General features: G+C 56.7%; 2 protein-coding genes across 9 annotated transcripts; one reads left to right on the forward strand and one right to left on the reverse strand.

Annotated features, from left to right (window-relative positions):
- Nucleotides 1-508: 508 nt before the first annotated feature.
- Nucleotides 509-20,322, reverse strand: LOC140648641 (zinc finger protein 777-like). 6 transcript variants are annotated; one of them, XM_072854970.1, is made up of 10 exons: nt 19,361-20,000; nt 18,661-18,787; nt 18,081-18,188; nt 17,775-17,888; nt 17,423-17,533; nt 7,264-7,377; nt 6,262-6,357; nt 5,154-5,267; nt 4,862-4,975; nt 509-2,777 (listed from the first exon to the last, which is right to left on the reverse strand). In XM_072854970.1, the coding sequence occupies exons 1-10, from the start codon at nt 19,739-19,741 to the stop codon at nt 1,732-1,734; spliced, it is 2,325 nt and encodes a 774-aa protein (XP_072711071.1). In that variant the 5' UTR covers nt 19,742-20,000; the 3' UTR covers nt 509-1,731. The 6 variants fall into 6 exon arrangements, with proteins under 6 accessions (XP_072711071.1, XP_072711069.1, XP_072711068.1 ...); XM_072854968.1 differs by lacking the exons at nt 509-2,777; nt 4,862-4,975; nt 5,154-5,267; nt 6,262-6,357; nt 7,264-7,377 and adding exons at nt 12,281-15,282; nt 20,071-20,322 and having other exon boundaries at nt 19,361-19,839; XM_072854967.1 differs by lacking the exons at nt 509-2,777; nt 4,862-4,975; nt 5,154-5,267; nt 6,262-6,357; nt 7,264-7,377 and adding exons at nt 12,281-15,282; nt 20,071-20,322 and having other exon boundaries at nt 19,361-19,842.
- A 177-nt stretch (nt 20,323-20,499) lies between these two features.
- Nucleotides 20,500-25,333, forward strand: LOC140648646 (zinc finger protein 783-like). Of its 3 annotated transcripts, none has more exons than XM_072854980.1 (6): nt 20,500-20,698; nt 21,272-21,398; nt 22,635-22,748; nt 23,070-23,201; nt 23,298-23,432; nt 23,963-25,333. In XM_072854980.1, the coding sequence occupies exons 1-6, from the start codon at nt 20,597-20,599 to the stop codon at nt 24,865-24,867; spliced, it is 1,515 nt and encodes a 504-aa protein (XP_072711081.1). In that variant the 5' UTR covers nt 20,500-20,596; the 3' UTR covers nt 24,868-25,333. The 3 variants fall into 3 exon arrangements, with proteins under 3 accessions (XP_072711081.1, XP_072711080.1, XP_072711082.1); XM_072854979.1 differs by having other exon boundaries at nt 23,960-25,331; XM_072854981.1 differs by lacking the exons at nt 20,500-20,698; nt 21,272-21,398 and adding an exon at nt 21,514-22,048 and having other exon boundaries at nt 23,960-25,332.
- The last annotated feature ends 88 nt before the right edge of the window (nt 25,334-25,421 follow it).

Here is a 25,421-nt window from a genome sequence, read left to right on the forward strand (position 1 = left end):
CCGGGCCCGAGGCGCTTCCCGCCGCGGCGGGGCCTGGCCGGGAGAGCGGGGCGGTGAGGCGAGGCGCCGGCAAACGCACCGGGCGGATCCCGGCGAAGCCCCGTGTCCGGCCGCCCGCAGGAGAAGGGGCCGCAGGCCCGGGGCCCCCTCACGGAGGACCGGCGGCGGGAAGGGCGCCGAGAGCCTGAGGGCGGCGGCGGGAAGGGGGGTGCGCTGCCCCGGAGCACGGGACTGGCTCCGCACGTCCCCGGCCTGGGGAAGGGGGCTCGTTCGGAGCGCCCCCCGCCTGGAGGGCAGGCTGACCCCAGGGACGAGCCCCATCCCAGCCCGAAGAGCAACCGGCTGTTCCCCCTCCTCCGTTGCCGGCGGCTTCCACACGCTCTGAAGGGAAATCACCTCGCAAACGGGGGCTCGGGGGCCGGCAGACCCAGAGTTTCTCCTCTTGCTTCAACCTCGCTCATCTTTTCTCCTCCCTCCCCGTAGAACAACCCACGGCATTTCTCTAACAATTTTAATTAAAAAAAAAAAAAAAAAAGTGAAATTGCCAGCCAACAAAAAAAGCATCCTACCACAACTTAAGCAGAAACGTGCACGTAAAAAGGCTGCTTAACATTTGTCACAACGGGCTGACAGTGAAGGGGCCCTGAACCGAAACGGGCTCTTGCCTGGCTCAGCCAGTGCTGCTGCTTCTGGTTTTGTTTTTTTTTGTTTGTTTGTTTTTTTTTTGCGAGGCTCAATGCCATTGACAACAAGGTGACGGCTGATATATCCAGGCTCTTTTCTTACCAAAAGGAATGAATCGTGCCCTTGCAATGTCACAACACGTCCGACTCTCAACAGCGCTCTCCCCCTTCAGAGACACTGAATATGAACAAAAATACAGTTTCTCAAGGAGAATGTTTAACGAGCCTCTAAATTGTCTGTTTTCATAGGATTCGGAAAATTGAACAAACACAGAAGACCTGTAACAACGTGGTAACGTAAGTGCAACACAACTTTAAGGCTATGCAAAATGAAAATCATATTCCAGGCTTCCTGGTCATTTTACAACTCCAGATGAGGACCCCAGCCTTCAGGAATCCTCTCTCGGGGTTCGGCAGCATGGAGCCCCAGGAGCTCCGTGATTTAACTGCGGGAAGAAGCTGCCTCTCAGGCTCTGCTCCCCCCTGTCTCGTTGCCACTTCCTGAAGAGGCTTCTTTCAAACAGCCACGGGGTCAACACTTCCTTTCTCAAAGCACCTCAACAAGTGGGTGTTTCCTGACACTGTTTCACTTGTTTAGTGGACAGTTAGTAACTTTAACTCACTTGTTTTCAGCCCAGTCCCTGGACTCCGGACTCGCAGCAGCCTGGGGATAACATTTCAGATACTCCCCAGCCTGAAGCGTTACAAATTGTTCTGTGCATCGATGCGGTTTCTCTCCCATGTGGACTCACGGCTAGCAGTAACTCTGAGCACCGCAGACTTCCTACATGGCTCCAACACGTCCCCCACAGCTACAGGCACCGGTGAAAGCTGTGAAACAGCTCCACAGACCATTGCAATGCCGTCTGCGGAAAATAACCCCCCAACCTTCTCCCTTTGCCTGGGAGGGGGCTCAGGACGGCCGTTCGACAGCCTCCTCCTGCCAGGGTCCAGCACAGAGCTGGGAGATCCTGTCACGGCCCTGCCTCCTGCCCAGCAAGGGCGACAGCCAAGCGGGCTGCAAAACCCCCCAGACGGCCGGGATTTTCTATACGGAGTGCATTACAGAGCCCCTGATCTCTGTGCAGGGCCAACCCGCCAACGTCAGATGTGTTTCTTGTACGTGACTTTCCTGATGCTTCATGAAACTCCTCCTGAGCACAAACCTTTTCCTGCAGAGGGGGCACTGGAAGAGCCCCTCTCCCGAGTGCCGGCGCTGGTGGTTTAGAAGGTAATCCTTTCTCCTGTAGCTTTTGTCACACTCGGAGCACTTGTAGGGCCTCTCTCCAGTGTGAGTCATCTGGTGTCGAACGAGCCACGAATGGCAAACGAAGCTTTTCCCACAGTCGCTGCAAATGTAGGACTTGCCCCTGCCCTGGCTCTGCTGCTGGCTTGCCGGGTTGCCCCGGGGCGCGAAGTGCTGCCTGCACCTGGTGCAGGCCTCCGACTTGTCCTGCGGGTGATCCCAGCAGGGGCTGGCTAACGGGTTTTCTGCGGGGAAGTTCTCCTCGCTTTCCGCAGATGGCTGCTCCTCTCCGCCGAGGCCGCTGTGGTCACGAAGCCTGGTTCCGCCTGCAGGGTTTTGTCCACGCTCAGTGCGGGCCGCCAGCTGCGGCCCTGCGGGCAGCCCCTCGCAGGAGGCAGGAGCGGTCCCCTGCCTGATTCCGTTCTCACCCAGGGCACACGGCTGTGAGTGCAGCAGATGGAACACCCTTTCGCTGAGACTCTTCTCACACGCGGGGCCTGGAAACATCTCCTCTTCTCGGGCTCCCTGCGGAGTCTGAAGATGTTCCTGCTGGCTGGAGTTTCTCTCACATTTGTTGTACACACACGGTCTCTTTCCAACACTGTTTTCCTGAGTGCTAAAGAAATCTAAGTGCTCACCAAACTCTCGGTCGTACCGAGCGTCACCCCCAATGCCGTTCCCAGTGGTGTTTGTTTCCATCATTTCTGAATTCCACTGACTGTCCTGTGTCACTCCGGGGCTAGGATCCTTGGAAAACTTCTCTCCAGGTCTTCCTGGTACCTCCGAGTCACACACCGTGCTTTCAAAGCAATCTGCTGGAGGGTCCCCCGTTGTGTTGTCATCGTGCACTGAAACAGATAGATTTCAGAGTCTTTCAATTAAGGAAGCCGCTTAAGAATACCCCTCCAAGCCTACAGCCATGGAAAGACAAAGTCAATAAGAGGGAGGCTTTAATAACGAGGGGAAGAGCAAGTACTAGCATTCCACTGAAACAAAAACTCCAGGAAAATAAAGGGTCTTTTTGCAATTTTTTTTTAAATCTACGTGAAAATTCACTAACGCAATGTTTCATCATCACCCTCTCATTCAGACGTCTGAAGTGTGAGGCCTAAGTTCCCTGACAGCACAGACACCGTCACACCTCGGTGCTCTCAGCTGCTCTCCAGACGCTCCAGCGAGCACCTAGAGAAGCAAGGGTCCAGGCTGAGGCACCGAAGCCAGCTCAGCGAGTCAGTGGGGGTGCACCCCTTCTTGCACGTGAACCGTTGTCTCTGCAGGCTGGGCTTCTGGGGGGAGACACCATCCTGCTGCGTCTTTGTTCAGAGAGCTCGGAGCAGTGCTGAGTGGAGAGGAAGGCTCTTACACCTTACAAGTGATCGCCAGAGAGGCACGCAGCTCCGGCTCGGTGCAGAGGCATGCCCAGACTGCGAGCTGTCGGTCAGACTGCCTCTCCCCTAGACGCCTCTCCTGCTTTTCCTGGAAAACATTTACGACTTCTGAGAATCCAACCCAAAAAGGTACCTGGTGCCTTAGCTGCTTACGCACAGCTCTAGATTTGCCATGGGACAAAATTGTTCTGCTGACCTGCAGAACCCCCTTTCTGTAATTACTGTTTCCTGCGACAAATACCCAGTGTTTCATTTTCCAGATTATTTTCACCAATGCTCTTCAGTCCAGCTTTCTAACACTCTGTGATTTTTCTGTCCCCTAAGACCTGTGACCTTTCCAACATCTGAGAGTTGCTACAGAAAGACTCCCCTGAGCATCATGAAGGACCGCGGGTCTCTCGGCAACGCCAGCCAGCTGAGTCCAAAGTTATCGCCACTGCATAAACATCCTGAGCTCTTATTTCTCTGGCTGTGTACTGGGACATCAGCACACAAACATGTTACCACAGGCCAAGCTAAAGTGTGAACATTAAAGGCACCGGTTGCTCTACAGTAACTGTCTCAGCATGTCCTCTCACCCCGGTAACTCCAGGTTACGTGTAAGCCCAGACTGGAAGCTCTGGAACAGACTGAGTTGGCTGGGGAGCCCACCCTGCGAGCTCTCTCAGAGCAGTTGGAACAGGTCTCCCTCGGGAAGGAGTTAGGTGGAGCTGACCTTTTTCTGTGGGGCAAAATCATTCATGTCGGCAGTTCCCACGCAGTTCCCAGCATACTGAGAGTTTATCCCTTGATTTACTCTATAGTAATTTCATCACGTGCCCACGAATATCTAAATAACTCACATGAAGTGAAGGAATTCCAGGCTACCAACTGATTTCTACACAAAATATTCCTCTGCACCTCCTCCTCAGTGACCCACTTGAGAGCTATACTGAGTGGTCCCGTGTTGTGGCCCAGGAGATTGTATTTAATTAATATCCCCATCCAAACTGCACACCCGTTCCCTGAGGTGAAGCCTCGATCCAAAGATGAATCTCCCTCTATTAACTCCACCTCAAACATGACCCATACTCCAAGCGCGCTCTGTACAAAAACTCCTCCGAATGAATGTTAGCACGTAAATCTCTGAACAGCACATCCTAAAATTGTTTTGCATTAAAGCTGCCTTCTCTTTTGCTGCAGGACAGCTCTCCTGCTTGGGAGCGTGAAGTCAGGGCTCCATGTTCATCGGCACCAGGTTTAGACACCATCAAGCCAGCTGGAAGTACAAACTTGATCTGTAAGACCTGAGCACACCACTGTGCTTGCCTGAACAGAAACCCAAGACAGCACCTATGACAGTTTTAGGCCAGCTGAAGGAGGAAGGAGCCTCTTCAGGTGACAGAATCTGAAATTTTTGTGAATAAAATATTAACTAGCAGACTGAGATTTGTTCCAGTTCTGTCACAGCTTACGTTATAAGGTTATGACATTTAATATGGTATAAAAAATGCTTTAAATTAGATTTACTGTCCCAGAAATCTCAGCTGAAATCCATTACTGACCTGTACTTGGATTTGTAGAGATTTCCTCTTTCTCCAAGTCTTGTTGCTCAGGGCAGCGTGGCTCCTCTTCTTGTTTAATCCATGATAAAACGTCAGTTGCATAAGTCTGAAATCCTGTTCATCGGGGAGAATTTACACAATTGAGAAACACTGGAGAAAGATGCAAAGCACGGAAGATTTGGGAACTCACAAAGACAAGAAAAGTGCTGACAAAGCCGCAGGGAAGACACGACATGAAGAGCCACCCGAGGGGTAATTCCTGCAGTGGGAGTTTTTGCCAGGGAATCCTCACCTGTGTCAGGGTCTCTTGGGAGGTCCTCGCCCTCTGCGCCTGGCAGCTCCCTGGCATACGCCTCTTTGCCTTTCTTGGTCTGACTCGAAGCCTCAGGCTTGTAAAACGCTCGCTCTGCTAAAGGAGAAAATTCAAGACAAGCGTATCATAAGAGCATAAGCTTAGGATTTCACAAGGGCTTTTCTATTCCCCCAGGCTAACCCTAGATTTTCCACAAGCTCCCATAAGCCCAGTTTCTTAACAAAACTTGATGGAAAGGTCTAAAAATCACAGTTTGCTACATACACTGGAAGCCAAGTAAAATTACAGCGGAGCCAACATTTAGAGCTGCTACCCTTTGTAAAGAGTAAGGACAGCCAAGCTCCAAAGCAGAATACTTTATTTGTAACGCAAGGAGGTACCACCAAGTGAGAAGGCAAGAAACAGGTCCCTGGGCTGCACAGCCTGCCCATACAGCAACAGCACCACCACGGAGTCGGTGCGCTCGCTCGTGTACGCAGAAAAATCACAGAAGAGAAGGGAGGAGGGAAAAGGCAACCCGAAGCCTCTGGATATGCGGGAGGAGAGGCACTGCAGCCCTGCAAGAGAAGGCTGTAGGGGACATGGAGCTGAGGAGCTGCCACAGCTGCTCCGATTCCCCCGGAGCCAGAAGAGCACACGCAGTCCTGCCTCCGCGCAAGCTCAGCCCCGTGCAGCGGATGGCACCAACCACAGACCTCATTCTGGCACGGATTTTTGCGTCTTCCAAGTTAACCCGTCAGCCCCAAAAAGTGACTAATGCCCCACTTTGCACTAGATATTTAACCAGCTGAGAACTATCAACTTGAGGGAAGCAAAGTAAGGAATTTAAGGGAGAATGAAACATTTCCTATTCCACACTGCGCTGCTTGGATGAAAACCAGCCACATACTCTGCAAACTCCAAAATGGCCGTGAGAAGGGAAAGATGAAATACCAGCCCTTACGCGTCAGGACTGGTGGCAAGTCTGTTCCAAACTTGTGAGCTTTTTATAAAAGATTTGGAATACATGAGAAGAGGTGGAAAAAAAAACCACCTTGGAATTTAATCCTTCTGTTTCATTTTCCCTCTGAGGTATGCAGTTACTCACCTGGGCAGGGCTCTTCAGGAGTTTCTCCAGCCTCCCCCTCCTGCTGATCTGCAGTGCACAACTCTTCCTCTTGCTTAATATGGATTATGCTGTCTTCTGTTAATAGGAACCAATGTTATTTTAATTCCATACACAAAATTAATTCCAATTCTCATCCCATCCCAGGCACAGCAGCTCTGTTCTAGCTCACATTCTAGAGAAAACCTCACTTCAGTTCTAGTTCTTGCTGACCAAGGTCCCTTAAACAGACCTAAATATTTGTCAGAAAACCCTCAGCAGATGTTTGAGTTTCAGAAACACACAAGAGTTTCCTGCGAGTGTAGTGTCCATTTTGTTGCGGCGCCCATTAGCAAATGCAAACGCGTTCTAAATGGCCCCGGGAGAGGAGAGTGCCACTTGAATTCTCAAGTTGTTTCTCTTTTGGCTCTGCCAGAGTTACGCCATTCCCTTTTCAGTCACTCTCGGTAAAATACACACCACTTCTAACCCATCAGAAAAGCACTAGTGAGAATTATGAGTGAAACTTACTTAAAAAAAGAAAAAAAAAAAGAAATACATGAGGAAAAACAGATGGGCTAATGCTCTGCACATTACCTTTATACCTCTAACACAATCAATGAAGTAGACAAAAGCTTTGCATGTGTGTAAGAACAACTACATTGTGCACGTTTGTGCACACAGAATAGAAAGTTATCTCGATGGCCAGCCTTCAGACTGGAAAATGGAACGTTATCCCACTTTGACTGGCAATGCAGACTTGGCCTAACGGCAAGGGCACTGCAGGTTTGACACATGCAACTGCAGGTGGCTCAGCAACTGGCAGAGGGAAAAAAGGTGGTTTGAGGTAGCGTTCCGGTAAGACTGGGAGGGATGAGATGCCCAACAGCCAAGTTTGGAAGACCACGCTCAACGCGGCAAGCGCTGTGGAGAGAGGGTGATGTCCCAAAAAGAGCCCCGCCGCCGGGTTTTTGGCGGTCCATGTCCCGTCCTGAGGCCACTCACCGGTGCCGGCCTCCGCAGCATCACCTCTCCCGTCCGCATCCTCACAGCTCCGAGCACACGGCTGGTTCCCATCTTCCGACTGGGCCTGGCCATCGCGTCTGGGAGCGTCCGCCTCTGCGGGAGGCACGAGGTGAGGCACAGCCGGGGGTCCCGCCTGCACGGGGACGGCGGGGACCCGCCGCCTGCCCACCTCCCGCTCCGACCCCTCGCCACACGCCCGCCTCGAGGTCGAGGGCGGCGCCGGGCCCTTACCGAAGGAGAGCAGCATGTGGTAGTTGCTCCTCATGACGGCGCGGTGCAGGGCCCGCTGCCAGCCGCGCAGCGCCCGCCACTCCCGCTCGCTGAAGTGCACCCACACGTCCTCCAGGTTCACCGGCACCGGCGGAGCCCGAGGCCGCGCTGCCAACCGGCCGCCGCCGGCCGCCCCGCGCCTCGCCGACATCCGAGGGGCCCCACGGCCGCCGCCGCTCTCCAGCCGCCGCTCCAGCGCCTGGAGGCGGCCGCGCAGAGCCAGCGCGGCCCGCAGCTGCCGCTCCGCCCGCGCCAGGCGGGCCTCCAGGCGGAGCAGCCGCGCCGCCACCGCCTCCGCTCGCCCGACCCGCGGACCGGCCATGGCCGCTGCCGCCGGCCCGCCGCCGACACCGGCCCGCCGCCGCGCTCCGCGGCCGGCACCGCAGCGCCCCCTGCCGCCGCCCCGCGCCGCGCACTGCGGCGCCCCCCGGCGGGAGGGCTCGGGGCGGCCGGGCCGGTGCGGGCGCGGGGACCTCGCGGACGGAGGAGCGCGGGGCCGGCGGCACCGCAGAGCCGGGAGGGATCGGGGTCCCCTCTGAGCCGTGATGGTCGGGGATCCTCTCAGAGCCAGGAGGGACCAGGGACCCCCTCAGAGCCAGGAGGGATCGGGGTCCCCTCTGAGCCGTGATGGTCGGGGATCCTCTCAGAGCCAGGAGGGACCAGGGACCCCCTCAGAGCCAGGAGGGACTGGGGCCCCCTCAGAGCCGTGAGGGACTGGGGATCCTCTCAGAGCCAGGAGGGATCAGGGTCACCTCAGAGCTGTGAGGGACTGGGGATCCCCTCAGAGTTAGGAGGGACCAGGATCACCTCAGAGCTGTGAGGAACTGGGGATCCTCTCAGAGCTGTGAGGGATCAGTGTGTCCTCAGAGCTATGGGAGCTCAGGATCCCCGCAGAGCTGTGAGGGATCAGTGTGTCCTCAGAGCTATGGGAGCTCAGGATCCCCACAGAGCTGTGAGGGATCAGTGTGTCCTCAGAGCTATGGGAGCTCAGGATCCCCACAGAGCTGTGAGGGATTGGCATCCTCTCAGATTCGTTAGGCACCAGGGGTCCCCTCAGAGTTGTGAGGGACCAGGGTCCCCTCAGAGCCATGATGGACCAGAACTATGGGGGCTCAGGATCCTCTCAGAGCCATGAGGGATAAGTTCCTCACAGAGCCATGAGGGCACGAGCCATGAGGGCACAGGATGCTCAGGGCCGTGAGGGACACAGAGTCCCCTCAGAGGTGCGAGGGAACAGGGTCCTCTCAGAGCCCTGGGGGGCTCAGGGTCCCCTCATAGCTGTGAAGGCTCAGGGTCCCCTCAGAGCTATGAAGGTTCAGGATCCCTTCAAAGCCGTGAAAGCTCAGGGTCCCTGCAGAGCCATGAGGGATCAGTTGCCCACAGAGCCATGGAGACACAGGATCCTCTCAGAGCCATCAGGGTGCAGGGGTCCCCTCAGAGCTGTCAGGATGCAGGATCCTCTCAGATCCGTGAGGATGTGGGATCCTCTCAGATCTGTGAGGGTTCAGGGTCCCCTCAGAGCTGTGAGGGCTTGGGGATCCTCTCATAGCCGTGAGGGATCAGTTCCCCGCAGAGCCATGAAGCTTCAGGATCCCCTCAGAGCCATGAGGATTTTGTGTCCTCTCAGAGCCGTGAGGGTGCAGGATCCCATCAGAGCTGTGAGGATTTGGGCTCCTCTCAGAGCTGTGGGGACTTGGGATCTCCTCAGAGCCATGAGGGTGCAGGATCCCCTCTGAGCCCAAGTCCTCTCCTGGTCTGCCACATCAGGGTGCAGCGCAGGGTCTCTGTGGTTCATCTCAGCATGGCTCCAGGTGCCACCATGGCCCCGGGATGGGGTGGTGGTGAGACAGCTGTACGGTGCAGCCTGGCCTTGGGCTGTGGTTTGCAGGATGCCACCTGTGCGGCCCTGCTCCTTCTCTGCCAAGTTGCTGAGGGGGAGCTCCCTGGGGAGGTAGCCCTCCTAACGGTCCCACCTGCAGTTGCAGCAGCCCCTTGGCTCTCCTGGTCCGCACAAGCATCAGGAGAAACTCATGTCTCAGGTACATTGCACAAACGAGCACGAAGCTGAAGTGGTTGGAAGCCTTTATTGGATCTTGTGCACATGGTACACCCACCACAGGGGAATTCAGCAAATTCAGGTCTTCCAGAAGCATCTGGGATCTCCACTGCAGGCACCCCCACAGAGGCACCTTCAGTTAGGCTGGGTGACACCCCCAGGCCTTCCCTCTATGACAGCCGCTGTGTGACCGGCAGTCTACTTGGAATCACCACCTCACCTTATCCTCCTAATTTGGTAAGTTTGCTAAGCTGTCTGGCTATCAGCTATGGAAAGCGGGACCTCTCTTACCACGAGAGGTGATCAAAACTGCAAAGTTAAAAGTTCACTTGCTCCCATTACCTACATGGCTGATGTGCACATTCTTGCTACAGGTAGGTCTCAGGATGGTGCTGAGTTCTGTCAGCTCTTTGTAGTCTCCTCCGGTAGTAGGAATCAGGTATTTGACCTGCAGTACAACAAACTGCTCTTACTTGCTGCCTTTAAATCTTGCATGGGTGTCCCACCCCATGGTGATGAGGACCTGCTTCTGGGCCAGGAGAGGCTGGTGGGCTCATACTCCTCCTGGGGATGGTCAGCTGAGCTACGCTGGGCCTCTCAGCTCAGCACAACAGTTGTGTGCACTGCGGGGCCACACTGAGGGTGGCTGAAGCAGACGACTTCCCCTCCAGTGTTTGGAAAGGAGGAGGCCCATCCCAGGAAGGGACAGAAAGAGGCTTAAGAACCTGACAACAGTGCTAGGTGACGCCTCTTGTGACATGTGCATGGTTCTGGTCCTCTTGGTGACGGACAGACCTGCGGTGAGAGCCAGACTGCCAGAGGATGGTAGGGCTTCTCTGTACTTACATGTATTCTTCTCGTCTTGCATTTAATCGTTACGTAAGGAGCTGGATGCGGGAGAGCCAGCGTACCTCTCTGAAATGCAGTGTTCCAGGGGATGCAAAGAATTCCTGCCTCTACGTGGTAAGACACAGAGAGGCTTTTATAAACAAAAATCTGAGGTCATAAAACAACAAAAAAACATGGAGTTGCTCTAACAACAGAAAATACTTGCAAAATGAACGAACAAAAGCTTGAGCTGCTTTTAAGCAAAATAGTTTGCATCTGCCGGAACTTGAGAATCCCAGTAAGACGTTGCTGTCCTGGGTACCCCTGGGTCAGTTTATTTTTTTCCTCTATTTTTCTGTCCATGTCTTTGCCTTCTTTTGTGAAGAATACCTCAGCGTAGACATCTGGCTTTGCAGTGGAGGCTGCTGTCCTGCTCCAGCCTAAGCTAGAGCAGCCCAAGTAACGGAGGGTCAGAAAGAAGTTGCACACTGAGAAGCCCTGCCCAAGGATGATAAAAGCTCAGTGCTTGTTTGTGGAAGGTGCGGAGACTCCACGATGCATCTCAGGGTGGGTGTAGGAGACCTTGCGCTCCCAAAATACTCCCTCCCTCCCCATCACCACATCTTCTCTTGCCTTCCCCTGTAGCTTCTGCTCTTTCCTGTAAGCATCAGTCTATCTGTGCAAGGGGAGGATTTCTCTTCTTTCTCTTGATCTTGGAAGAGCAGCACATTTCTATGTCACTTGACATTTCTTCTTGGTTTCAGGGTTGAATTTTTGCAATTTAAGCAGCACTAATCTCAAAATAGCTCTGTGATTTGTTATAAATATACATATTTGTCTCTGAAATACAGGGGAGCTGGGCTAGAATAGGGAAACTATGACTCACTGCGCAAAATACTGCTTCATCTGTATATCAAAGGCAGCATCAAGAAGTGATGAAATAGGAGCACATCAAGTGCTTCTGACGCTCAGACAGCAGTTAACATATGAAGTCTTCCAGTAAAAATAGGAGAGTGGTGTTGAGATGGCGTAACCCTCCCCAGCTCACTCTTCTAAAACGCCCGTCTTCTCACTATCCGAATGCCAATTCTTTTACGGTTGTGGCTGCAGGGTCACCTCTCAGACGTGAACACGACATCAGATGTCAGGCAGCTTCTTAATTTTCTTTAACTAATGTTTAAAACTAAAATGTCTAATAATAAAGAAGTGGTCAGAGGTCAGCATTAGAACATACACGACAATAGTGCAACCAGGAGGAGAGATGGCAACGTGGCAGGACCTCGATGTTTCTTGTTACGGTCCTTTTGTAAGACACAGAAACAGACCAGAAAAAGCACATGAAGTTGTTTGTTTGTACAATAACCAGCGAGTGCTGCCAAAGTGATCCTGACTAAGATTCAGGATTCCCCTGGTCACAGGGGAATCGGTGCAGCAGCACCTCTGCATCTTTATCCCAGAATACATCCTGCTCTTCCTAGACTCAACCGAGTGCGCTAAACCGATGACGACTGCAACACTGTGGTTGCTGAAAACTTTGCGCTGGCAGCAGGATGGGTATGATCTCCTTGTAGGATGAGAATTGTATAGTGAGCTTATTTACATCCTATTTTGAGACACTCTTGCCATTCAGGCCCTCTTCAGATCTCAGATACACACACAGAAAACAATGCTCCTGCTCAGGTTCCACCACAATATTAAAAAAAACAATGAAACCCATGCCATTCTTTTTCCAATTCAAAGTAGACTTTTGTCTCTCCATCAGTAAGGTACGATACTACAAACTGCCACTTACCAGCTGGTAAAATGATTTAAAAAAAGACCAAAAAAAGAGAAGCATTTAGAACTTCACAGCTTTAATCCACTCAAGTTTAATGTTATTGTTATTAAAAATCAAGATTCTACTGCTGCAAATTTAACTGGCATTTTACAGACAGATAGAAACAAGTTCCCTGCCCTGAAGGCTCACAGTCTAAGTAACAGAAGTGTAAAACATAAACAAGCAGTTTAACCGGACTCAGTAGGAAACCACCGGAGTACTGATTAATTTACCTGCTTATTGGACAAGACCCAAACTGCTTGTCTGGGTATCAAATGCCCCATACTGCTAACTGCCAAGAGACTCTCCTTCGGCACATCAAACAGCGGAGAAAAACCGGTCCGTGTTCACTGCCTGATGGTAGCAAGTGGCCACTGAACACCGAGAAGTGACAAAACACGACACCCTCTGTCCTCACAGATTCCTTATTTGAAAAAAAATGGGTATGTGCACAGCGAGGGGCCCACCACACACAGACCTCCTCAGACACGTCAGGAGCTGTGAAATCAAAGACCTCAGCAGTACTAGGACGAGAAAAGGCGGCAGACAGTTGGTCACCAGGCAAACACCTGCAGCAGTTGAAGACGCTTTGGCACGCGTGGCTCTGTGCCAGCTCCCACAGTGCGAGTTCAGAGCGGGTTCACACAGACTCACCCCGATCTGCTCCGGGCAAGAATCAGGTTAGCTTAAACAGCCCAGAGCTCTGAGCTGGCCTCGCTGACTGGGCCGAAGCAGGCACAGGAGCGCTCCTGACTTACGCTGCCGGCAGGGCAGGCGACAACGAACAGCAAGGACCTGGAAAGAGACCCGACGCCTTGGCCAAAGGAGGTTCCAGACTAAAACATCTGCCACAGCAGCCAGCTGGAGCCAGAGGAACATCTCTGCCTCCGAGGGGATCAGCCAGCCAGCTGCACCCTCCCTTTGGCAGACACTTTGGGACCAGGAAGCGACAGAGGGATTTCTAAAGCCCAATTAGTGATGAGGAAAACGAGCAGCAGGTTTAAAACAGGTCAAGCAGCAATGCCAGCCCTGACATTGCACTATGTATTCAGGCAATTTGCTAAACACATTTCATATGCTGGGAATTTTTTCTTAACGGTTTGGGATATGATGAAAGCTGATCCCCAAGAACAAGAAACATCTGTACCCCAAGCTACCAGGAGGAGAAGGAGATGAAGGTAATAATGAAATACAAATAAAAGAAGTGTTAATGTACAGGCAGTCAGCAGAAAGGATCCCAACACTCACTTTAGCCTGGGAGAACAGGCGTGCACCGCCTCTGGCTTACAAGTGGTTTCCCCATCCAGTTCCACTGGGACTATCATAGAGGTACGAGAAGGGGTTTGGGCGATGCCACCTCCTTTGGGTGTGCTCAGAGGTGACAGACAATGGACCAAATTCCCCGCAGTTCCTGCAGTGCAAACCCAGAGTCTCCAGCGGAGCATGTCCCAGTGCACATCAGAGGAACTCCAAGCAGAACGTGGCCCTATCATCATCATTTACAGCAAACTGAATCCAATTTCAAGCTCTAGAGAAGGAACTGAACCTATCTTTTCCAGCTAGCTTCCTGAGCAGAAGCAGCACTGAAAATGTCATTTGGCCTGTGCTGAGGCACGGAGAGAGCTGGGAACCAACTGTCTGCCTCTCCTTGGCAAAGGGGGCATCCGTGCAAGCCGTCAGTGAGGCCTCACCCTGTGCACGTGTTTAGTTGCCAGGAGTCTTTTGCGAATGTGCAACTCAAACTCACCCATGACACTGAGGACAGCAGAACTTTGTCAAAGGGAGCAGCCGGGGAAACTCCAGGTGAAGAAGAGCTTCAAAAAACCTCAACCTCACTGGAACCAGTTCAAACAACTGACTCGAACTTGGAGAGGCCCAAAACACTTCTATTCTGGAGAGATTTCTGGGCAGACTATGAGGTACTGTGGCATACCATCACCACCACGAAAAAAAGGGCAGTGGTGCCAATGTGGATCCTAATTCTACTTTGCTTGGATCTTTGGGATAAATTGTCAGAGAGCCTTTAACACTGAGCAGCAGAGACTCTCTCCTCTCCTCTCCTCCCTCCTCTGGGGACTGTGAGCCTGCACAGCCTAGAAGCTGTGCAGCGGTGCCTTCCTCGCACTCTGACTGATCACACAGTTCCTCTCGCGGAGGTGGATCTTCTCATGCTGGAGGAGGTGCTGCTTCTGGGTGAAGCGCTTTGGGCACTCATTGCATTGGTATGGCCTCTCCCCCGTGTGGATCCTCTGATGCCGGATCAGATTGGAGGGGTGGCTGAAGGTCTTCCCACAGTATGAGCACCAAAGGACCCCTCCGCTCCGGCCCGAGTGCGTACGCCGGTGGATGATGAGGGTTTTCTTTTGGGAGAAGCACTCCTGACACTTGTCGCACTTGTAAGGCCTCCCCCGCGGGTGGCCCCTCTGACCTGGCTTGCAGCTGCCATTGGTGTTGACACTTTTCATGCACCTGGGATTGCCGTACGCCTTGTCTGTGGCTGGGACGCTGGCATGGGCTTTTGCATTCTGGTTCTGCTTGAACCTCTCCATGGCCACACGGGTCCTGCCTTCCACGTGGGTCCTCTCTTCTACGTGGGTCTTGTCTTCCATGTGGGTCCGCTGGTGCTGCTGATGGAGGAAGCTCTCTTTGTCTCCAGCGTGCTCACTGCTGCACTGTGTGCTGTGGCTCTCCTGGTGAGTCATCAGCATCTTCTTCAGACAGAAGCCCTTCCCACACGCAGTACATGAGTGAGGTCTCTTGTTGGGACAGTTTCGCCCATAGAAAGTGACAGCGTTGCTTTCGCTGAGACCCTCTTCCCCCGGAGTGGATGGCACCATTCTGCTCATACTCTGGTTTCCCTGCTGCACAGGAGAGCTGTACTGACTATCAAAGGGCAGTGCCTCGCTGGGACCCTGGAAAACCAGCTCCTCCGACTCCCTGGATAAAGTCATGGGGGGCTCTGAGCTTTGGGAGCATTCCTCAGAGTCCAGCTGCTCTATTTTGAACGTTATCACCTCATCTGCTGGAACTGACAAAGAACAACAAAGGGGACATTCACTGGTCTGAGACACAAGAGCTTCTGAAATCCCCCCCACTCCTTCCCCCACCACCCGTGAATCACACAGGCCCTCCACACAGGGAGGGTGAAAGGCAGCTGTACTCGCAGACCAACAGTGAGCTGAAAGACCGAAAGATGAGTGAAAAGCACAGGAATGTTTCCCTTTCAGCTGGCTGAGCAGCGAGTGTGAGAAGCTGTGAGGGAGGGGGCAGAGGGAAGTGCTGCCTTCCAACATAGCAGACTTCAGTTTCCAAAATAATCTCCAGCCATCTTCCTTCTCCTAAGGGCTAAGATCTCATGGACCTGGGGCAGCCCTTTGCTTCCCTCCTCAGCACGTCTGCCTCCCTCCCCACACCAATGGCTCGGTATTTCTCCCTCTTCAGAGAGCACCAGCTCATTCCCTGAGATCCACCTTCCCTCTCCTCCCAGGACGTGGTGACCCACCTGTGTAGTCCCCTTCTTGAAAGGGGACACAAACACTGCATGCTTTTGACTCGAGACATGCCTGCTACTGCTCAGGATACGTATGTAACAAGGAAGCCTCCTCTGTAGTCCACACTGAGGCAGTACAAGTACATTTTCTCTGAGGGTTTATTGCTTTTTATCTCTGAGCTAGGTGTCTGGGGTTTTAACCTGTCTCAAACGTTCTCTTGACTCTCATTCCTACCTGAACGTTTAATTTCAGTTGACCTGGATATGAATACGACCCCTTGGTGGAAAACCAACCAAAGGTCAAGGATGGAAACTGCCAACACACAACCACTTTGAAAGTTGTCAACAGTGTAAGGGCAAAATCTAAGCAGGGATCAGCCTCCTGTCTAGAGAGTGTCACTCCCCACTTCACTAGTGCTGTGCAGTGACTGACAGCAGAGAGGTGACAACATGACACAAGGGGCATGAGAAAAAGTGTCTAAGATTTACTCACAGCAGGGCAAATACCATCCACAACTGAGTAAGCCCCACTGACACCTCTGAGGTGGCACAAGAAGAATAAACAGAGACCAGGACTGAGGGTGAGGAAGTGACTGGTGAGCTGAGGACGGTCTACTAATTGAGTAAACTGTGACTGGGAATAACAGAGCCACCCCGACTCACTGGTGACTTCCCTAGCCTCTACGTAGCCATCGAGGCACTGCTCTGGAGCACAACTCCCTCTTCTGAGGATGCAGACACCAAGCAGAAGAAATTCCTGGAGAAGAGCAGCAGATGTGCTCTGGAGGGTGCGAGACAGGACCCACAAGAGGGAGTGGAGTGTTCCGGGCTGGGCGCCGAGAAGCCCAGGGGCTGCAGGGAGGAGCTGTGCTTTGCAGCAGCCACGGCCTTGCCGAACGCTGGGGACGGCCTCCCTGCAGCAGGATGGGAGCTGGAGGTGACATTCCATCTGGGAATTTGCCCAAACTCCTTCTAAAACTGCTTCGCTTTCAGCCTTTGCTGTGCCCTGTGGCAGCAGGTTCTACAGCTCGCACACGTACGATAACAGACTTTGCCCTGCTTGGTTTCAAGCAAACGCCTGCTCATTTCACCAGGTGCTCCCTGGATCCCAGACAGTGGGAAAGAGCGAAGGTTCATTCCTTCAGCTCCTGCTGTGCCCCGCTCACCCAGGCACAGAGCTGTGTTGTATCCCCCTCTCTGCCACACCTTCCTCAGGCCAAGGAGTCCTGCTGCGCTCAGTCTCTCCTGAGACAGAAGCTCTCCACCTCGCTCCTCTGCTCTGGACCGCGTCCCTGCCTACTGCGTTGCTTTCAAGACCGAGTGAGCAGAACTTCACTCAGTTCCCCAGATACTTTGGCATAACATCATCTTTGGAGAAGACCTTGAGAATTGTTCTTGACTTCCTTCCTAAGGATTCCTTGTATTCTGGTTGATTTATTTCAGGGATGCCTGTCTCCTCACCTGCAGTGTCTTGTCTACGCAACACTTTAATTTTCCTACTACTAAACCGATCCATACACTTTCTGCCTGCTTTCCTAACCTCAGCGTGGCTCTTGCTCTTTCCCCACTGCCTCTCCTCAGTCCCCACGTCTCGGCATATGCTGTCCCACAGCGGGAACGTCGGGGACTCCCCGCATCTCCAGCTGCACAGCGCACTGCGGGATTGCTCGGAACTCACCCACACTGAGCTCTGTAAACTCTGCATCCTCCGTGGCTCCCCGCTCCTCCGCACACAGCTCTTCCTCTTGCTTCACAACGCCCGCAAAGCTCGGCTCTGGAATGCCGTAGTCTGTTGATGGAAAGAGGAAACTCCTTTACTGGTTATCACAGCACCGCTCTGCTCTTCCTTTGCCCAGGAGGTTTGCTGCCAGCTACGTTGCTACATACAGCCTCTCTCCAGTATCTCCTGTTCCTACTTCTGGGAGCTTTACTCCACCCTGCAGAGAAGTGGTTTCCCCTTTACCCGCCCTTTCAGGAGTGTGTCCTCCCCGCCCGTGTGTCCAAGCACACCCTTTCAGAACAATGCTCACCTGGTCCGGGTTCAGCCAGCATTGTTCTTCCCTCCAGGCTTTCCTGGCCCGTTGGGTACTGCGCTCCTTCTCTGCTCTCCTGGCTGTCTGCATCAAGTCTAAACAGGAGAGACTCTGCCAATGGGAAAGATCAAACCCGTTAGGTTTTTTACTAACACTCTGTCACTCCCCCTGAACCCGCTCCTCCCAAGATCTGAGAGGTTCCCTCCGTAGCAAGTCAGGACTATCACCTTGTGACATCCTCTGTCTGGTGACAACAACACGCAAAAGTTACGCCCGAGAATAAAGTTGTAAATCATCTCTTGCCTGCACTTGGTTCGGCTGGGATCTCTCCTGAGGCCGCCTTATCCACACTGCAGGGCGCTTCTCCTCTCTGAAGCTGGGACAGGAGCTCAGGTTTGGAGATTGCGTAATCTGTTGAGGAACAGCGATACGGAGGTTTCCGTGCTGCATCCAAATGCCCGTGGTGTCCACGGGGAGCAACACTCAGCTGCGCTCCCGAAACCAGTTCCACCAGCCACAACACACCGCTTGACAGCGCAGAGAGCCCTCTGCACGGCCCACCGGGAGATGGCGGCTTCCACCTCTGGCAGCCAGCCCCATCCCAGCGGGGAAAAACCCCGCAGAACAAGGGAAGGGGCCTGCGGGCTGTGCTGGCGTCAGGCACTGCGGGGGGGCTGCGACATGGAGGTGACCGCAGCCAGTGCCCACACCCAGCGAGCACTGGGATGGAGGATGTGATGCGCGCTGCGCTCTATGCTGCCCTCAGCAACGGGCACCGACTTCTCCGCATTTCTACAAATCTGCTTCCCAGGTGTGGGAAAAAAGTCCCCAAAACGGAGTTAGCCTGGAAGCGCCGATCGCTGACTGAACGAGCGATACTTACCCAGAGAGATCAGAGATTCGTTCTTCCCTCTCAGCACGTTTTTGTACAGCTCCCTCTGCCATTCCTCCAGATTCTCCCACTCTTGCGCAGAAAAATAAGCGGTGTTGCTTTCGAATGCCACCGGGGCCTGAAATTGCAAAAGTGACACCCTCGGCACAGGGTCTGGAACCTGGAGCCGACGAAATATCCTTGGGAAACATCCTCGTTTCTATTTCTTACGGCTGCTGTGTAGCAGGTACTGAAAGGAGGAAAAAAACCCCGCCTTGGGGCACAAAGAGAGCACGACTCAGCTCTTCAGCCTGAAGAGCTTTGTTCCTTTGTGCTAATTCTTGGAGAACTAAGGGTGAATTCCACAATATCGATACCTCCCAGGGCGCAGACCCTGACCCCATCGCGCAGGCAGTTTGCGGAGCTGGGTGTGGGAGAGAACCTACCCTTCCTCACGAAACGCCACACTCTGTCCTTCTGCAGCGAGACAGGGCCGAACCGAAACACCCGTCTGAGCAACCGCTCCCTGCTCAACGCTTACCTATAGCAGGCGACCAAAGCGACCACAAGCTACGCCGTTCCCGCCGGGTTCTGCGAGCGCTTCAGGCCTCCCGGGAGATGGCCGCCGGGCGCAGGCGAGGAGCGTTGGAGCTCGGCGGAGCCGGCCACCCCGCTGTGTCCCCCCCAGAGCCCTTAACGAGCCATGTGTTACCTTGGGGACCTCGCCCCCGGGGGGCAGCTGCAGGATCCAGAAGTTCCTGTTCTTCAGCAGGTTCTCCATGTTCTCCAGGCGCCGCTGGAGCTGCCCGTACTCCTGGATGAGGGTGCCCAGCACGGCCAGCTTGCTCTCCAGCTGGTTCCCGAAATCCACCACTGTTTTCTCGCAGTCGAAGTATTTCTTCTCGGTGGTCACCGTCCGGCGCTCCAGGTTGAGCAGCCGCGAGGCGTGGGCGTCCACGCTCCGCTCCACCGCCTGCACGGCCGCCACCACCGTCCACAGCGAGATGCTGGTGCCGCTCGGCCTCGGGGCTTTGCCCGGTGCCGGCGGGGGAGCCGCAGGGAAGCAGAAGCTCGTCGGGTGCGGGGACTCCATTCCTGCTCCTCTGCCCGGCCGCGCCGGCGGGGAGAGACAGAGCCCAGGGCCAGGCAGCACGGGGCCCACCGCCGCCGGGCCTCCTCCGGGGCCGCTCGCTGCTGGGGGGCGGCAGGGAGCCGGGTCAGGAGCGCCCCGTCCCGGCCGCGGGACGCCGGGCCCGGCCTCCCCTCCCGCCCGGGGTCACAGCACACCGAGCCCGGCCCTTCCCCGCGCGTGAGGCCCCGGCGCGCCGGGCCGGGCCGGGCCCGGCCCTTCCCTCCCGTGTGCGGCCGCCCAGCCCGGCCCTTCCCCGCCGGGCGCCCTCGCCGCCGCCCCGGGCCGCTCACCGCCGCGTACCCGCCGCCGCTCCGGTCCCACCGCGCCGTGGCCGGAGCCGCCTCCTGAGCAGCGCCGGGTGCGGCGGCCTGACCTCGCCGCCAGGGGGCGCCGCTCCCGCCGCCGCTCGCAACAGCGCCCCCTTGCCGGCCGGCGGCCCGCAGCGCCGCGCGGCGGGAGTGATTGACAGCTATCGATCACCGAGAAGTGGCTGATTTGAGGGGGCAGCCAGCTGGCAGGAAACCCCCCGAAGTCCCCCACGGCGGCGTTTTCCCGCCGGTGACCCCGAAAGCGCGGTGGCCACCGGGGAGAGCCCGCCCCGGGGTGACACCGGGCGGCGGCCGCCGACACCCCCCCCCCCCCCCCACCCGGCAGGGCACCGGGGGGAGGGCGGTGCACGGCGCCGCCTGGCCGGCAGGGGGCGCTGTGTGGCGCGGCGGGCGGCGGTGGCGCCCGTCTTGGCGGCGGGAGGGCGGGCCGGGGGCGGCGGCGCGGGCTGCCCTGGCCTCGCCCGTCCCCGCGGCCGCGGCGGGGGCCATGGCGGAGCTGCACGGCCGCCTCGAGGCGCTGGAGCGGCGGCTGAAGCGGGCGGAGGCGGCGCTGCGGGACGGGCCCCCCTGGGCGCTGCAGCTCCCCGCTGTATGGAGCGGGTCGGGGGCCGGGGGCGCGGGATGAGCCCGGGGACCGCTCGCGGGGGCAGGGGTGAGCCGGGGGGGTGTCGCTTGTGGGGCCGTTGTAGGGCCGAGGGGGCTGGGGGCTGGTAGTCAGCCGTGGGGCCGCTTAGGGGCTGTTGGGGGCGCTGGGGGCTGGAAGCGGGCCTGGGGGTCACTTACGGGGCCCTTGTGGGGCTGAGGGGTGGCTTGGGGGCTGGGGGTGAGCCTGTGGGGCCGCGGACGGGGCTGCTGGGAGGTTGAGGGGGCCGCGAGTGAGCCTGGGGGTCGCTTCTGGGGCTGTTGAGGGGCTGGGAGCTGCTTGGGGGTGGCTGAGGGGGCTGAGGTGGCTTTTAGGAGACTGTGGGTCAATCCGGTGGGCTGCTCATGAGGCTGCTGGGGGGCCGGGAGCCGGTTGGGGGGGAGCATATAGCACTCCTTATGGGGGCTGTTGGGGAGCTGCTTTTTGGGCTGTTGAAGGGCTGGGGGTTGATGTCTGAGGGGCTGGGAGCTGTTTGGGGGGGAGCTACCCCCTCCTACAGCCCAGCCCCTGTGCTCCCAGGTGCCGGTGACTTTCGAGGACGTCGCGGTGCACTTCAGCAGGCAGGAGTGGGCAAGCCTGGACGATGGGCAGAAGGAGCTGTACAGGACCGTGATGGAGAGCAACTATGAGACGCTGGTGTCCCTGTGTAGGCTCCGTTTGCACTGGTTTGGCAGCTGCCGTCGCTGCCCAGGGAGCTCTCTCAGGGTTACTTTTCTGCCTCTTTGCGTTTCACTGGGGTCTCCAGCCCTCAAATGATCCTCTCAATTCCCTGTCCCCTCTGGCAGCGGTCGGAGGTTGGCAGGTACACGCAGGAGGGGGTAGTAAGTGCTCGGTGTCTTCTCCTCTTGGAGAACAGGTACACTGAGCTCCCGGGCTTGTCATCACAGAAATTCCTTCTTCCACGTCTCTCTAGATCCTCGTGTGGTTTCCTGTCAGCGTGCCGTCTGTTTGTCCTGGCGTGGGGACCGAGGCTGGTCGCGCTCCCTGGCCGCAGGGGGAGAGCTAGGCAGGGGAGAAGATCTCATGGGGCAGCATTTGGGGTGCTTCTGGAAATGAGCTTTCCAAAAAGTCTGGTTGGACTCGATGATCTTAAAGGTCTTTTCCATCCTAAATGATTCTATGACACCCCGCTTAGCCCAGCCAGGGCCTCGTGCTCGTAATTAATTCTTTCCAGTGCTCAGATGATGGAGCAGGGGCCTGGACTTCCCAGCCAGGGCCGCCCCCTCTTGCCATGGGACTCCTCTGCAAGCGCAGCCCGAGAAGCCAGAGCAAAAGCGCTGAGGAAGGAGGCGAGGGGTGAGCATAATCCCAGAGCAGGGCAGGGAACTCGTGGCAGTGCCTCTTGTCGCAGTGGGGCGCGTCAGCCGTTCATCCTCACCCGGCGCTGCCTGCTTGGGCTGGCCGAGCTCCTGGCTGGTGAGGAGCAGCAGTACCGATACGTGGTGGTTTGGAGCAGAGACAGGTAGTGAGGCAGGCTACGGAGCTGCGGGCAGGTATACCTGCGCTAACGTTATATCAAGAGCCTTACAATTCTCTTTTTGTGCTTCAGGGTATTTTCCTACCTGTAAGGTGAATTTCTGGGAGAACAGAGGGTTTCTGTAGCAGGGATTTCCCCCACACAGAGCAGGGATGGATTTTCTTGCAGTTGTTGCTGGGGGGGGTTGTCAGACATGCCAGAGGGTGCTTTTCAGATTCCCCCCTAGAAGTGCTGCCTGCTGGTCCCTGTCTGTGTCCGTAACTCCCCGTGTGCCAGCACCGACGCTGCCCCGGTTGGCGGTGAAGTTTTTCTGGGCTGGTACTGACTCTGTGTTGACAGGCTGTGGGTGCACCCGCAAAGACGCTGTCGCATCTTGCCTCTGATGTCTGTCTTGCCCTTGAACAGACTGTGCCCTATCCAAGCCTGAACTCTTATCTCGGATCGAAAGAGGAGAAGAGCCGTGCACGCCGGCGGAGTCCGGCCTGGAGGGAACAGATGTGTCCTTGGAGCCAGCTGTAGGTGCGTGACACCGAGTTTCTTCTGTGCCGGGATCCTGGCTCCTGGCCGCTTACGGGGCCGATTGCAGTCCCTGCCCTCAGCCACAGGGATTGAGGTGTCTGCCGTGATGGCTGTGGGCGGTCTGTGCTGGGAGAGGACACAGGGAACGTGTGCTGGGACTCATCGATAGCCTGCAAACCCTCCCCTGACCCAGCAGCTGCTGTGTGCTGCAGAGATCCTGATGCCCTGAGGGCCTGGGAGGGGGGGATGCCCGCCCCTGTGCGTGCTCCTCAGAGCTCCCAGCTGGCTGCCGGTAAAGCCGAGTGCCCTTCTCCTCCCCAGAGCTGGACCGCCCAAGCTGTGCGAGCGATGATGATGGTCTGCTGGAGGTGAAGACAAAGGAGTCTTGTGAGGGGGGCTGTAGGGACCCGGAGGAGAGCAGGAGCCTGGCGGTCGCAGTGAACTGCAGTGCACGTGAGTGGCTGGCAAACCCAGCTGATGGGAGGGATCCTGGGCCCCCGCCTGGCTGTATCTCACCCAGTATCATCATCGCTCCTCTTGCCTTCGCAGCACGTGTCCCTCACAAAGCCACCGCTGTCCCAGCAGATGTCAGCCAGCCAACCCCCTCCCCTTCCTACCCTCTCTCCACGTGTTGCCGTGAAGCGGTGAATCTGAACCGGTCTCCATCGCCTCCCCCCGCAGCAGGTACTGGGACAGAGCCCTTCATCCCTCCTTGGCGGGGCCGTCAGCCTCGAGGAGCGCCGGCATGCTCAGAGAGCAGCAGGAGGTTTGCGCAGGGCTCTCTCTGGGCCTGGGGCTTTCAGGACAGGGTTTTACACGATTCAGACAGGCCGAGAAAGGATTCTGGCAGTAAATCCTGCTGCCAGCCTTGAAACCGTAAAGGACGAGGCATGGCATGGTGTGACCCAGCCCACCCCGTCGATTTGCTTCCAAGGACGAGCCCCAGTGTTTCTGTTAGACTTCCCCCCATCCCGCCTAAGTGACATTTGTCATCTCAAACCGCCCTTGGGATGTCGGCAGGGATGAGCTGTAGCAGTCCGGGTGTGAAGACGCTGAGCTAGAAGGGGAGAACGGGGCCAAGATTTGTGCTGGCTGCTGGCTGGGGAGGGTGTGGGAGGCGAGGCGGGGGCGGGAGGAAAGGCTTTTGCCGTTTCTGCCTCGTCCTCAAAACCGCATGGAAGAGTGATGTTCGGGTTCTGAAAAATTTCCAGCAGATGCGGAGGTGGGGATCCCAACGGAGGTACCGCCGGAGGAGGTTGCTGCGGAGAAGCCGGCAGTGCCTGAAATGCCCTTGAAGGGTCTGGAAGAGGAGGACGTGAAGGATTCGGGGAACGGTGGCCAGGGTCCGGCAGCAGACATTCCCAAAGAGCCGGGGAGGGAGGCGATACCAGAAGTCTGCAGAGCAACGGCACAGGCAGATCCCAGCTGCGCGGTCGCCGCCCCGGGAGAGCCCGTGGAGGGCTCCTGCGTGGGCCGGACTGCTGCCTGCCAGCGAAACTCCACCCGGGAGAAATTCTATTCCTGCCCCGTGTGCAGGAAAAGCTTTCTGCTGAAGATCAACCTCGTCATCCACCAGCGGAGCCACAGCAACTGGGTGCCCTACATCTGCACGCACTGTGACCGGAGCTTCATGTCCAAGAAGAAAATCCAGCGTCACCTACAGGCCCGGACGTCCAAAGGGTTCTGCCAGCCCTTGGAGGCGGAGGAGTGCTCCAGCCAGGCCCCGTGCCCGGCCGCCCAGCCCCTAGCCCCGAGCAGGGACTGCGGCACGGTGTGGGGGAAGCGCAGCCCCAAGGGGTACCCGCTGTCGCCGGGGAAAATGATGTATACGTGCAACGAATGCATGGAGAACTTCTCCAGCCAGAGCTTTCTGATCCTGCACCAGCACACTAACCACCACCTCATCCTCTGTCCCTGCTGCAACCGCAGCTTCACTTGGGCCTCCGAGTTTGTCCGCCACCACCGGACCCACACGGGCGAGCGGCCCTACCAGTGCGGCGTGTGCCAGAAGACGTTCAAGCGGCACTACCACCTGAACGTGCACCAGAGGATCCACGTGCGGCAGGAGAGGCCGTACCCCTGCGGGGACCCGCTGCCGATGCCGGCGGCACCCGTTTAAGCGCGGGCAGGGACACGGGAAGCGGGAAGTGTAGCAGAAGAGGGGGTGGGAAGCCGGGAGGTGTCCTCCCGGGGACAGGAGGACGCCGTCGGACCTTCTCCTCTTGCCCTCCTTTGACTGCGGGTGCCAGCGGGTTGGACGAAGGCTGGCGCACGGGCAGCGTCGCCCAGCTCCTCGCGCCCTGCCGCGGGGACGGAGGGCGCCCAGCCCTGCCCACGCGGACCCTGGGTGCGCGGGTCGCTCCTTGTTCCCGAGCCCCGGTGGGGCGGGTGGGACGCCGGGAGCGGGTGCTGCTGCGGCCGAGGACTCGTGCCTTTTCTGGAGAACGCCAATAGATGCTGTAGAAATCGGGGATGCTTCCCACGGCTGAACCGCGGCTTCCTCCGGCTCCGGGGGGGGGGTCCCTGCCCGTCCCCGGGGAGCGCTGCGTGCAGCGGGAACGCCGGCGGGGGCCTCCCGCTGGGATGCGATGGAGGCCGGAGGAGCACCGGCTGGCGGGGGGGTCGCGGGGTGAAACGACGGGCCCGGTGTGGGGATGGGGATGGGACGGGGGG

Source organism: Ciconia boyciana, chromosome 2 (genome assembly GCF_034638445.1).
Source record: "Ciconia boyciana chromosome 2, ASM3463844v1, whole genome shotgun sequence".
Classification (NCBI taxonomy): domain Eukaryota; kingdom Metazoa; phylum Chordata; class Aves; order Ciconiiformes; family Ciconiidae; genus Ciconia; species Ciconia boyciana.

Coding starts and splice junctions, on each gene's coding strand:
- LOC140648646 (XM_072854979.1), top strand. CDS start 20,597: ATGGCGGAGCTGCACGGCCGCCTCGAGGCGCTGGAGCGGCGGCTGAAG. Junction 23,202..23,297: donor CGCAGTGAACTGCAGTGCAC/GTGAGTGGCTGG, acceptor TTGCCTTCGCAG/CACGTGTCCCTCACAAAGCC. Junction 23,433..23,959: donor ATCGCCTCCCCCCGCAGCAG/GTACTGGGACAG, acceptor AAAAATTTCCAG/CAGATGCGGAGGTGGGGATC.
- LOC140648641 (XM_072854970.1), bottom strand. CDS start 19,741: ATGGAGTCCCCGCACCCGACGAGCTTCTGCTTCCCTGCGGCTCCCCCG. Junction 18,189..18,660: donor CGAATCTCTGATCTCTCTGG/GTAAGTATCGCT, acceptor GTTCCTCAACAG/ATTACGCAATCTCCAAACCT. Junction 6,358..7,263: donor TGCTGCGGAGGCCGGCACCG/GTGAGTGGCCTC, acceptor TCCTATTAACAG/AAGACAGCATAATCCATATT.